At 37.6% G+C, this 13,873-nt stretch overlaps 1 protein-coding gene across 1 annotated transcript in view; it reads left to right on the top strand.

Annotated features, from left to right (window-relative positions):
* Positions 1–4,261: 4,261 nt before the first annotated feature.
* Positions 4,262–13,873, top strand: part of MPHOSPH8 (M-phase phosphoprotein 8) — a gene marked incomplete at its 5' end in the record, with an annotated part of 20,063 nt that continues 10,451 nt past the window's right edge. Inside the window, 8 exons of the mRNA XM_009580135.1 lie at positions 4,262–4,417; positions 5,347–6,201; positions 9,158–9,254; positions 10,406–10,654; positions 11,106–11,231; positions 11,318–11,406; positions 12,575–12,715; positions 13,510–13,596. Coding sequence (XP_009578430.1) covers positions 4,262–4,417; positions 5,347–6,201; positions 9,158–9,254; positions 10,406–10,654; positions 11,106–11,231; positions 11,318–11,406; positions 12,575–12,715; positions 13,510–13,596 — 1,800 coding nt within the window. The remainder of the gene's footprint in view (positions 4,418–5,346; positions 6,202–9,157; positions 9,255–10,405; positions 10,655–11,105; positions 11,232–11,317; positions 11,407–12,574; positions 12,716–13,509; positions 13,597–13,873) is intronic.

The raw sequence follows: 13,873 nt of genomic DNA, 5'->3' as shown, positions 1-13,873 counted from the left end.
CCTTGTGCATAATTTTGCAAGGAAGCGTTTTGTATCTTACAGCTTTGACTAAAAGGACTAAATCTGGAGTATCTTTACTAAGCTTTTTTTGTCTGCATTGTTAAACTACTCTTTACTCTTATGGCTGAACTGCAGTAGTATTTTGATGTAAAGTGTTTGAGTGCAGAAATGGGCAGGATTGAATATAATGGAGAACCTGGAGGTGGTTCAAGGTGTGTTTTGTGAGACTATGTTTACTGGTTTATAAAATATGTGAAGACCTCTTAAAATAAGAGAGACTTCTTCCAGTTAAAATAACTAGCTGCAGTGATCTTTGCTTTGTTTAGACAGAAATATCATACCTTTTCTGCTTTCTTTGAAAACAGCATAGACTGGTTGAAGTTCTTCTAAGATTTCCTAAACCTCAAATACAAAAAAAAATTAACACAGGTTTTTTTTTTTTAATGATTTTGTGTCTGAAAATGGTTTATTTTAACTAATTTATGATTTTTATTTTAGGCTTCAGTCAGGTACATGATAGTATAGAATTCTGCCTGTTTAGTGTAAAACATCAGGGTTTTGAAACCCTTAGGTTGAAGAACATTCAGATCAAGAATTTCTTAGATATTTGTGATGCTATCATGATTAGGTTGTATCATGACTGAAATACCTTGATGGCTTAAGAATGTTACGCTTTCGAGGTAATACAGTATTTGTAGCTTTGCCTGTATGAAGCGTTGGTCAAAATAAGAAGTCAGGCTTGAAAACAAGAGAACTCTTTTTTTTTTTTTTTTTTTTCTTTTCTTTTCTTTTCTTTATCCTCCTCCCCCCAGTGATGGAACCTAAAATCTGTATACTGGTGGGGGGTGAGTCATACCATTCCACACACTTCTAAAGACTACCAGGATATATCAAGTACCATCTCTTTAAAATGTCATTGGCATGTGCTGGTAGAAAGGTGTGTTATGTCCCCTCTTTCTATCCTCCTTCTCCTCCAAGCAGCCCATTCTGCAGCAGGTTCTGAGCTGTATGCACTTGAGGTTTCCAGGCTGGGTCAGTGCAGTTAGCGTTACGATCTGCCTGTGCCTTACCCAGTATGTGTTGGTTGTGGTTTTGTAGCATGGGCTCCAATTGCATCAGGTCACCTTTCCGTTGCTCTTCAATGAGGGCCATGCTCCTGTGCTTCAGAAACACAGGGCAAGACAGATACTTGCACCCAGTCCTTACTTCCGAAATGCCTGGAAAAAGCTGTGTGTTACATTCAGTGGAGTATATTTTATGTAGTCTGCTTTAGGCTAGTGGTTCCCAGCTTGCAGATTCCCAAGTCTGATTCAAAGTCCAAGCAGATAGATCGAGTCAGCCACTGTCCAACACAGCATAAGGCCAGTCACTGTGTTCCTGTGTCACAGCTGCAGAAGCGGGAGAGCTGGAGAGCACCGCACAGAGAAGCTCTTTTCATTTGCAGTCCTGATGTTGCTGGAGCTGGTAGTAGTGGTAGCATGAGAGACAGCACTCCTGGATGGGGTTGGGCTGAGGAATTAGACCTACTGATAAATGAAACATTAACATGTCCTACTTAAGAGAAACAAGCCATAAAAGTTTGGAAATGTTTCCTCTCAGTATGTCTAGAAAGCCTTTCATGCTGCACTACAATTTTACTAAAACAACAGGCTCCAAATCGTGACATTCTGTGGTGGAAATGGGTAATCCTAATTCTACTCTTTAATGACATGGTAATACCCCTTTCCATAGGAGTTGGTTATAGCCCATCACAGTTCTCATAGAAGCTACAGCAGTATAAAAATGCTTGGAAATGTTCTATTATTTGTAAGTGATACAGAGGAAAGAAGTAACAACGTTGAGTAAAATAATGTTGACAGATGAGTGTAAAGCTGTGTAGTATCTTTAGTATGATGATCAATCTCCTGTCTTCTCTTAAGCTGCATTTTTGCATGCATGCATGCATACTCTCCATGTACTGGATGTAGAGTCATTCAACAGCCAAATAGTCTTACATTTGCATTAGACTTTTTTTGTCCAGCTTTCTCAATTAATTACAAGAGGACTTCTAAGTCATTTTGTACCCGAGTTACAAGGGTGTAACAGTAGCTTTGCAGCTAACTCAAGTCCTGCATCTGAAATGGCATGACCCTGTACCACCAGATAGGTGAGAGGCCAGCTGGCTAGGAAGCAGATTTGTGGGAAGGGAGCTGGGAGTCCCCACAGACAAGTAGGTTGAAGATGAGTCAGCAGTTCTTGCAGCAAAGAAGGCCAACAGCATCCAGGAGTGTAGCCAGCAGACCAAGGGAGATGCTTCTTCCTCTCTTCTCAGCACTGCTGAGGTGCATCCAGAGTACTGTGTCAAGTTCTGAGCTCCCCAGGGCAGAAGAGACATGGACATACTGGAGTGACGGGTTACGAAAACAGTTTAGGGAGCTGGAGCACAGGAGGCTGAGAGAGCTGGGTTTGCTCTGCCACAAGAAGAGAAGAATCAGGGGTGGTCATAGTGGTATCTATATCTACTTAATGGGAGGATGTAGAGAGGACAGAGTCATATCCTTCTCAGGTGCATAGTGAAAGGATGAGAGAGGCAGTGGACACAAGCTGGAACACAGGAAAGTCTGAATAGATACGCTTGACTGGGCAGATTTCTGAGCAGCCTGATATAGATGGTCCTGCTTTGAGCAGGGCATTTTACTTGTTAGTTCTGGAGATCCCTTGTAACCTAAATTATTCTGTGACTGTAATAAGAAAGTTACTAGTCGTTTATTTCACGATGTTAGAGGAAAGAAAGAGAGACAGGTGAGCATGATTTTGAAAACTTAATTCCTAAATCAAGAGTGTATGGTTAAGCTAAATTATAAGAGGAGAAGTATTACACTAATGTATCTGAATATAGGCTATTTATTTATGTGTCTGTGAAGCAAAATACAGAAGATTGTAAGTAGAGTTGATTGCTAAAGTTCAATGGCATATATATACACTTGGCCAAAGGTTAATGGTGCTCAGGCAAAAATGTAAATTTATGCATGTAAATACATTTAATATTAAGTGTCAAATGGCAATTCTTTTGAAGCTTTCCTTCTGCAGGCTTGGTTAGCTGTATAGGATCTTTCAGAGCATTATCAATCTAGTAGTATATTTGCTAATACTTCCTCCCCCCTCCCCCCGCCAGAAAATAAATTCAGGAAGGGCTATGTTGCCTCATATTCATTATTAGCTTTTTTATATGGACAATGGATTCTCTTAAGCTTGGTGCTAGCTTTTGTCATACATCTGTTTAAAGAGGCTGCAGGTTTAATCAATAAAGGTGACCGCATTGATTTCATAGGACATGTCTCTGCTTTTCAGTTAAGCTTGGTGCAGGAGGCCCTGTGTTGCCACTTGTATGGCTATATCGGCAACATGCTGAGTCCAAGCTAATAAGCCTTGCCTCTCAGCAAGAAAAGGAGTCCATTTTGAGAAACATAAGGATTCAGACTTCTTAATTTATGTAGGAGAAAGGCAAGAGATAATTTGATGGAAAGCTTTTTTAACAGTAAAAAACTTTCTAATCTAGTGAAAAAACAAGATAGAGACTAAAAGGTGCAATTTCATCCTATGGTGAAGTTAAATACTGTTGAAAGAATTGGTCTAGGGCTTTCGTATGTAATCTTTTACCAAAATCTTTGTAACTAACTCCACTCAGATGCACACACTCAGATTTTGTGTAGGTTTAACTTGATCTCATTGGTGGTGTGGTTTTTTTTTTTTCCTAATTGTTGGTATTTCAGTTTATCAAAAGTGGCATTGATTACAAATCTAACATAAGTTATAAATTTCAATATAAAACTAGGTGAGTGGTGTTAATGCATTATAAATCTTAAGGTTTTATATCAGCTTCTTCAGCAAAGAGAAGCAATTCAAGCTTGAAATTTTTATAGAAGAAATATTAAAACTTTAGAAAAAATTAGTTTTATAACTGTCAGAAAATCCATTTCAGTAAAATGACTGGGAATTTATGATTTGTACACTGTAGCTGTGGTTCTGAACAAATCTTAGATATTACAAATATTTTGGATAAAACCACTCCCAACTACTGAAACGTTTTACAACCTACTTAGTTCAGTTTGTGATGCAGATGGAATAATTCTGGGAATTCTTATGTCAACACTGGCTTGAACTCCCATTATATTCATTTCTATACACACAAAATGATATATCCACTGAGATCCTCAAGAATTGAGTAGATGATGCAATACTATGCTCTATTGTATTAAATGTTGGGGGTTTTTTCTTACAGGGTAAAATTCTCTACAAAGTACGGTGGAAAGGATATACCTCTGATGATGATACCTGGGAACCAGAGGTTCATTTGGAAGACTGCAAAGAAGTGCTGCTTGAATTCAGAAAAAAAATTGTGGACAATAAGCCTAAACCTGTTAAAAAAGACATACAGGTGTGTTTCACCTTGCAGTGTCTTACATTGAAGATGTATTCCCTATCTAGGCTCTGCTAATGGGAGGAGGGAGAAGGGAAGACATTTGGTATATGGAATTAAGAAGACTTAAAGAATCTCTTCAATCTAAAAGTGTTCTGTTTCATGTGAAACTGAATATTGTTGCTGCTCTCTGGTTAGGGATTTTTTTGTTAATTGACAAGTTTGCTTGTAGAGGCTAAGTCCATCTAAACTTTATTTCAGTTTTTAGTGGGACTATATGTATGATGTGTGGTCATTGTAGTTTGTTTTTGACAACATAAACAACCCCTTTTCCCTACCCACATGCATATTTTCTTGTCAGTGAAGCTGGGCACTGCTCAATTCACCCTCCTGCTTTGTGTAGCAGATTGATGAATTTTTGCATGTTAACCACTAAATTTGGTAAGATAGGAATGCAGAGAAATTAATTGCAAGAAGGCAGCATATGTCTTTTTCTTTTCTTTTTTAACTGCTCAGTCAGTTTGAAAATGAAGCGTAAGAATCTTTTTTGAAAACTGGTACCCTACTTCTGGGAAACCTATGGGTAAATTTTACAAAATCACATTAATTGTTTTTGATGTAAAATAGTTCAGATTTAGTTCTGTTCTGGAATCTGGTTGTTGGATGTCTGATTGGTTTACTTGACTTGTTTATGCATTGATTCTCATCCAAGCAGTTAGTAATGTAATTTAGGTAAATGAGCTAGAATTGTATTTACAAATTTTACAAATTTTACAAAAATTTACAAAGTTTGTCAATGAGGAATAATATTTCAAGTGATAAAAAGGTTAAAGTGTTTAAAAGCTTACTTTTCCCAAGCACCACCACTACCATTTTTGTATAGTTTACACCAAAGTGATACAGTTTAATGCGGAAAGAAATCTTTTCTTTTTTTCTCTGCCCTTTAGAAACTATGTCTAAATAATGATGTATTTGAAGCAGAATCTGACAGTGACTGGCAAAGTGAAACAAAGGATGATGTTTCACCAAAGAAGAAAAAGAAAAAGTCAAAAGATGGAGAGGATAGAAGTCCAGATGATCTGAAGAAGAAAAAGTCTAAGTCTGCAAAACTCAAAGAAAAACCCAGAACAGAATGTGAAAATTCCTCAGATACTTTGGTTTCAGATTCAAAACCAAAAAAAAGGACTTCAGAAACCAAGGAGGATTCAAAGGACCCAAAGAAGCAAAGGAAAGAAGATACTAAAGAAATCAAGAAAAAGAAGGGAGACGTTAAAGATTTAAAAATAAAATCTAAAGAAGATCCTAAAGAAAATAAAAAATCACGGAAGGAGAAGCATGGAGATACTCAGTTTGACTCAGAATCAAGTATTCTAGATGATGTATTTTCTCAAGGAATTGATAATGAAAATTCAGACTTAAATCCTGAAAATAAAGACGAGAAGCAAAAGGTAGTAAGTGGAGAAGAGAGATTGGAACAAGAAATTGCTGAAAAAGATTCCATTGCTGATAGGCATCTTGATGGATCAGCAAGCAATGAAGATGATAGTATTGACGTTAAGGTTAAAAGAAAGAAGAAGAAAATTCAGAAAGCTGAAGATTGTAAAGAGGACGCTAGAAAAGTGGAAACTCAAGATATCTATTTAGACAAGAAAAGCATGCACAAAAAGCAAAAATGTCAAGAAAAAGTAAAAATGGTACCAGCAGAGTTGGAGAAAGTGTCACCTGCTCCTTCACCAGTGCAGAAGGGTTTGAAATTGAGCTCTGATGAAAGAGGGCGTAAGTCCACTGATTCAGCTGGGGAGGTAAGCAATGTTAAGGCATTGGGGTGGGGGCTGGGGATTAAATGAAACATCTTTGAGGATGGCAAATAGAAAAATACAAATTGGAAAGTTAATAAGCTGGATGAAGCTAAAGAAAGGCCCACTGCACAACGTATAGGAGATATTGAAAAATTTCTCGATTCTGATCACTATGAAGGAGGGAACACTTTCGGATAGAAGGGTGTCTTTAAACGTGAAAGTAGGAATTTCTCCTGTTTGTTATTTGTACTTACTTAGAATGAAATTTACTGTTCCTCCAAAGCATGCTGTCATTTTTAGCTTTGTTCCTCCCACCTTCAACAGTTGCCTCAGTTTGACTTTTTTCTACTTGTGTAGTAAGACATTCAGTCTTGAACAACTATCCATCCAACACTGTACAATGAAGTGCGCTTTTGAGCTAAAACACACAATTGGTCTCTCTCAAAAGCCAGCCACTGCGTTATACCTTACATGCGTTAGCACCTACCTGAGAATTGGAATGCTGAAATTGCTTCTAAACCCAAGTCTCCCAGATAATTGTGCAGCTGGCTTGTCTTGTTAGAATTCCTGAGGTGCTTACAGAAAATGCTTAGTTTCATGACATGGTTTCATATTAATTACAAATGCTGTACCTGTTCTAAGAAATGAGCTAAGCAAATACTGGAATATTTGTTTTTCCTTATTTAATACAGTAGTGTTTTAAGAAAAGCAGGTAAAAGAAAAAAAATTAGTGGAAAAAAAAACCCCAATATTTTTGGAATGTTTCTGAGAGTATAATTTCTTTCAGCTGCTTCAGACTGTTGTAATACAGTTTGCAGTTGATAAAACTTCGGCTGCTCAGAGAAAGCCCTTTCTGATTTGTGACAGGATTACAGCCAAAACACCTTGATACCTACTGGATTATACCCCGATTCTTCTGAGGCCATAATTCTGTGGCGGCAAGTTTCTTCTGTAGGTTCAGCTGTGGTCCTCTGCTTAAGATTGTTGTATGTATGGAGTAGGCCACCTTAAACATAAGGAAGTTGATTTTGGGGTAGACAATTAAATGGCATAATCTCAGAGTAGAGCTACACAGAGTAGTGTTTTTGCAGGACCTTAGTGGTGAAAGCTCTTGTAAAGGTTAAGCAATTACTATGAGGCATAGCCCAGTTTCAAAAAGTTACTTCGTTAACTGAAATGGTACGGCCCTTTATTACTCAAGTATTTTCTCGTAGTTTGAGGCTATAGCATTCATAAGAGAGAGACATCAGTGAAGATAACCAGATAAATTTTTGGAGTTCTGTTTTATTTAGCAGTAGTATAAAAATTCTGTCACGCCAAACATGAAGAAATAAACAGCAGATGAAGGTTGGTTTGCTTATGTCTCTTCAGCCAGCACTCTCAGAAAGTTGTCTGTATGCCTTTCTCATGGTCGTGCTCTGTGGAATGCTCCAAGGAAGCAAGGAAGGCATTCTGCTTTTTGCTTTTTTTAGTCTAGGAGGCTTAAACAATGTTTTTTGTACCTGGTTAGTTATTCTCCAGAGCAGCTGTGGACTTATTATATGGGTGGGTTTGGTGGATAGTTCTGGAGGTTTTTTGGCTTCACTAAATCTGTTGGGTCAAGCAGATTATTCTTTTCAAATAAAATCATTGTGTATGTTTCAGCTACCTCTCTTTCCTTATGTAGCTCTGATTACAGAACACTGTCATGTCAATTTATAATTCAGTATTCTCTGTTTGGAATCAGTTTGCATGACGAACCATTCTTTCTATTCGATTCACCTCCAAAAATAAATGTGCAGTGTATTTATGCACCTGATCAGCATTGGAAATCTGGAATAGAATTCAGGATTACTGATTTTAACAGCCCCTCTGTGTAGCAAATATCTGGTAATCCATTTAGTACGTTACGGGTCTCCTCCTAAATACTGGGCATCTGCCAGGATTAACGGCGCTCTGTGCTACTAGTTAATCATGTCAGTGATCAAAAGCTGAGGTTTTGAGGGGGGGAGAGGGGGAATGAGAAAGGCAATTAAATGTCTCAGCTCTGCTAACACATTATGATACACCAAATTCACCTATTTTAATTGAAGGTTTTCCTACATCAAAGAAATGGTAGCATTTAGTGATAAATTCAGTCTGTAGTTCTTGTGGGAACTTCTTTTGGGGCAGTTTTTCAGAAAGCCAGTGCTATTCCATGTACCAGGTTGGTGTCAGGGGCTGATATAAAGCCATGCCAAAGAGCTTTGTCCCATCTACTCTGCAGTTTGGAGTTTGCTGGCTGAATGGAGAGAGGGGATTACAGGAGGAGAAAGGGAACCTTTGGTGGAGGCAGTTGAATTCTATTTTGGTGAATTTGATTATATAACTATCTCTACCATAAGTTTCTTCTGTAATATTGGATATTGCTAAGCTCAGTCTTCTGTGTGGGTATGGTGGGTTTGGGTGGATTTTTCCTGAGTGTCTGTTTTTCACAAATGACTGCTGCCATAACGTTCTGTATGTGTAAATTGGAACCTTCTGTATACAAATGTCAAGTTTTCTCAGTTAAGGTTCAAGTCAGTGCTATCATAACTGTTTTGAATATGGTGCTACAAAGGTGTTAAATAACTACATTCTATTCGGGTTCAGTATTTGGAACAAATTAAAAGTTCTTAATTTTGAATTTCCTTCAAAATGTTGGTTTTGGCATATCTGCACCTTATGCCATAAGACACCTTGCATGGCTGGGATGCAGTAAAAATCTGAATTGAAGTTGTTTTATTTTGGAAATAACACCTCTTCTCTTATGGAAGAAGCCTTCACAGACTTCACTCCTAGCTCACCTGTTTAATTCTTTTCTTAGGAATGTCCACAAGTCTGTTATATGCAGGTTTCAGTAGTATTAATTTTAAATATATTTTATCGTTGGCGTGGTGAAAGGAGTTTATTTTCCATTTTTTGTCTACCACTTTAATTTGATCTTTGTTCTCAATATCAGGAGAAAGAAGTAAAGAAAACTGAAACGAAAGAAAAATCTCAGAAAAAAGAGTCTGAAAAAGAAGAAAAGAGCAGAAAAGAACAAAAGGGCCTAAAAAGTAAGTGCTAACTGCTTAAAAGAGAGAAGGGAAAGACCGTTGAGGACATTATCCTCTTATTTCTACAAGAGCAGATATTGTATAGTTTTGTAACACATACCAGAAACAAGAGTTTTTGCTTTTATTTTAGGAAGCAAAAGTCTGCTGTTTAATGGCTTTGTTAATATATGCTTCATCAGGATGCTGTGTGTACTTTCAATGTATGAAGCATGGAAGTGTATAGAAATCTTTAACATTTTTGTAGATAAGTCAAGATTTTGCCCGTTTTTCATTTAATATTGTCAACTATGCTTCTGTGGCATGTACCAGTAATCTTTTTTTAGAGGAATTCATCCAACTATTGGCTTATTTCCAGAAGTGTTCTGATAAGACTATGAATACACACTTTCTATGTTGAGAAGAACTAGTAGAGGTTCCCATCAGACAAACTTCTTGTCTCTTGCTTTAGCCACAGTGATGAGTTATACTGTACAACCCTTAAAATATCACCAGAACTGGATGATTTGATACATGAAGAAAAATGTCTAGGTTGTATTTCTATTCTTAATAGTATAGTGGAGTATTAATGTTACCCCTCTTGATCTCAGTAAAAATCTGGATTATTTTATTCAGGATAATTTCCTTTACTACTCTGATGAGGATGAACAGAGGAAAACTAGGTTAACTTCATGTTTGATAATCATGAATCAAATAGGAGGAGCTATGATGCTTTAATAGCTGTTGCTAGAGAAACGTCTTTCACTGAAAGTGGCATAGATGCTTACAATGCTTAAGAAAAGTAGTAACAAACAGAATGATTAATTATTGTTCCCTATACAGCATGTGTCCTTTGTCTGTTCATCAGATACAGATACTGAGCCATATTTTCAAAGTAGTAATTTACGCATAATTCTAAACTACATTTCTTAAAAAGACGGTACTGTGTTGAAAGCAGTCAGAACTCAGACTTGCCAGGGTAGCTGGAGGAGAACTAGCTCTCCCTTATTTTTGCCTTATGTTGTTAAGCTTGCTCCTACGCTTCAGCAATGATTAACTTACGGAAAGAGAACAGACCTCTTCTAAATGGACTCTGGTCACTCACTTAAACTTTGTTATGTAATAGTCTTTAGTGGCTCAAGTAGTCACTCTTCGTAACTGTCTTAATATTCTAGGCTTTAAGGACATCAAAAGTGCATTTGACTTGTTTAATGTAGCTTCAGAAGAGAAAAGTGAATATTCTGAGAATAACTGCAGAAGAGAAGAATCTTCGCTAGAATATAAATTCATAGAAGAATTAAAATCAAAAGACAGCAAGGTGTACAAGGAAAGGAGGAACATAAGAGATGAAACAGACACATGGACTTACATTGCTGCAGAAGGTGATCGAGAAGTAGTGGATGTGTGTCAAATGGAGACCTCTGGTGAGCAGTAGAAACAAATGCAGGGGAAAGTTGAGCACTGGCAGTTAATATTTTTTCCTGCTTGCATCTTCTAGTGCTCCAATTCTTGTCTCCCCAGGCGGCTAAAATGATGTTTTCTTCTGAAACTCACTGATAACTTTTCAGTGTGTTTCCAGTGTGTTTCTGCTATTATGGTAATGGACTGTTCGCCATATTTTATCACTTCAGCCTAATTTATTACAGCAAATAAGCAGTTTGCTTCAAGTAAAAGCATTTTATGTCTGTTTGTAACGTAGCCTTCATTGTTTAGAACCATTCCACGCTGACTTCCAGAGTCTATTTGGATGAAAAGTAGTAGTATGTTAAGCTGCTGATCATTGAAGCAATGGCAAGCAATGAATGGTTTGGAAATTTGTAAGTTACTTACTACTTATTTTACATTTTTTCTTCCATAAAATCAAATACATGATAGATGGCAAGCAACAAGTCTTGAGTTTGGGTATGGACATGCAGTTAGAATGGCTGACACTAGAAGACTTTCAGAAGCACCTTGATGGAGAAGATGAGAATCATGTGTCAACAGAACCGATATCAAGTAGTGAGTAGTTGCTGGGAAGAAGGGACGTTTCTTAGCTGGCATTTCAAAGTGAAATATCCTATAACTGCATTGAATTTATTTTCTAGCTCTCCTGAGGGATGCTGTTAAAAGTGGAGATTATATGACAGTAAAGATGGCACTTTCGTCAAACGAGGAATATAATCTGGATCAAGAGGTAATTTTTCTGCAATAGAAGTGTTGGAGGGGGGCGGGAGGGAAGAGTACAAGTTTGGATTGATTGAAAAGTTTTCCGCGCTTGCTAGTAGCAGATTTCTGTCTCACCTTGGGAAAAAAGCACAAGGTGAGAAAAGGGAGTACAGAATTTGAGGCTTCAATATTTGTTATCCATTTCTTCCAAAGAAAAAGTGAAGTTTGATAGAAGTAAAGTTTGATGATACATCCCAGTAGCTGGATTTGCAGCAGATTTGCCCACTGGATTTAACTAAATATTGAATTTAGAACTTCACATGGTATAAGGAATGATGATACCCATCAGGTCAAGTGCCTAACTATGTAAAACATCTATACAGGAAAAAAAAACCCCAACCCTGAATGTTCTGTCTGACAGACTAGGACCACTTCACTCCATGAATAATTAGTTTTCTGCCAGTTGTTCATCAGCTGTGTTCTTACTGGTTTTTCACTCAAGGATCTGGTTTCCTGTTGAATAGTACTACAGTTCCATTTTTGAGGATTAAAATCTCTGATACCAGTATTTTCACTGGTGATCTTGTGTAGTTGTGTTATGTAGCATTTTGAGAACTATACATTATGCTAAGACTTCTGTGGTGTAGTAGAAAAGATGCCAAATGAACTACTGAGGCAAGCATGTGTTCTTTGAATTGTAGTGTCTGGTGGAAAATGCAGGAATGAGTGAGGTGACTGGCCACTCACAGAAGTCTCTTCATACTTACACTCTGATAAAATCCGAAAGCAGTGTTGTGGTAGCAGCTGACTTGAGCCATTGTGTTTTTCCTCCAGTGGCAGCTGATTTCTTTTTCCACTGTCTTGCTGTCTTCCCCACCCTCAAATACCTTGCCTGCCTTTCTTCCTGGCTCATTTTGGTTTTCCTCCTTGTTCTGGTCCTCGGAATGTTACGGGTTTTGCAGATTATGGAGCTCAGAGTGGGAGGCCTGTGGACAAGAGAAGTGGGAGGTGATAGTTTGTTGGTATCTGGCAGCTATGTGTGTGTGAATTCTTCTCCCATGGAGGGGAATCTTTGTGAAACCTGTTGACGCACTTGCAGTTTTTGTCTTGCGGCTTTGATTTATCTTAAAGTTTTTTTGGATTTTGTGTTTTTTTTTTTTTTTCTCTTTTTTTAATGGCAGTGATTCTTGTTGTAGGACTCAAGTGGAATGACCCTAGTAATGCTTGCTGCTGCTGGTGGGCATGATGACCTTCTCCGAGTCCTAATCAGGAAAGGAGCTAAAGTTAATGGTAGACAGAAAAATGGAACAACTGCATTGATACAGGCAGCTGAAAAGGTTGGCTTGGTTATTGTCATATTTGTGGTTCTTGTCTCTTTTACTTACGTTTAAAAGTGGTACACAATTTTTTTCCCTTGCATGATGCCTGAAAAGTAGTTAGCAGGATATAGCAGGGTGACCTTAACTGCATAATTTCAGCTGTGGTTACTGTAATGTAAATAAATTCTGATCACAAACCCTACCCTGAGTAGAGAGTATCATAGGGCTACCTAGAGGGCAAGTGGATGCAAAGGGTATCTCTGAATTTGTCAGTCATGGGGGCTGAAGTTCTTGTGTTAGAACTGCTTATTAGAATCTCTGGCTACAGAGGATCCAAACTTGAGAGACTTTGAGAGCAAATCTCTGATTAAGCAGGGTTTACTGTTTGAGAGTTGGGAGGTGGAGACGGTGGCAAGCTCTTCTCGAACTGGGACCAACTAGACTGGTAAGTTTACAGGAGGTTTCCTGCGTGCGCTCTTTTGTTCAAGTGGGTTCATGTGTTTTCCCATGTACAGTAGATACAAGGCCAAAAGGGAGCTTGATTCCAGTTTGGTGATTAATGCGAACATACTATTTTCTTCCTGTGGTGGTCACTATTGCAAGATTTAGAAAAAAGTAAGAACTGTAAATAATCACGGCTATCTGCTTGCCTGAGACTGAATTGCTCTTTATTAGCCATGGGAGAGAACAATGTTAATTGTGTCATGCCTCATGCTTTGGATTTTACTGATGGATTTTAAGTAAATGTCACTTTATATTCTGAAACAAAACCACAATATTTTCTACTTACTTGTCTTTTGGGTTTTTTTCAGAATTTTCTAACAACAGTAGCTATTCTTCTGGAAGCTGGGGCATATGTGAACATGCAGCAGAGCAGTGGTGAAACTGCTTTAATGAAGGTAAATTCAATGTTTGTCCTAACATGGTTTAATAGTAAATACTTTTGGCAAACTAATAAAACATAAAGGCATATTTGTAGAGTTGATTTAGGGAACGTGTACTATATTTGAAATACTACTCTTAGTTATTCTAGGCAATGTTTTAATCCATTTTTTTAATTTACTGTTATATCTAAACAATAAATGTAGATGCCATAAGCATACAGTGTTAAATGTGGCTCGTCATGCTCTTCCATTATTTGCCTCAAAGAAGTGCAGATGTGGTCTTAAAACTGAG

Source organism: Fulmarus glacialis, unplaced genomic scaffold, assembly GCF_000690835.1.
Source record: "Fulmarus glacialis isolate BGI_N327 unplaced genomic scaffold, ASM69083v1 scaffold8706, whole genome shotgun sequence".
In the NCBI taxonomy this organism is placed as follows: domain Eukaryota; kingdom Metazoa; phylum Chordata; class Aves; order Procellariiformes; family Procellariidae; genus Fulmarus; species Fulmarus glacialis.
The sequence above is the reverse complement of the archived record's forward strand: the minus strand, read 5'-3'. Positions and strand labels throughout refer to the sequence as shown.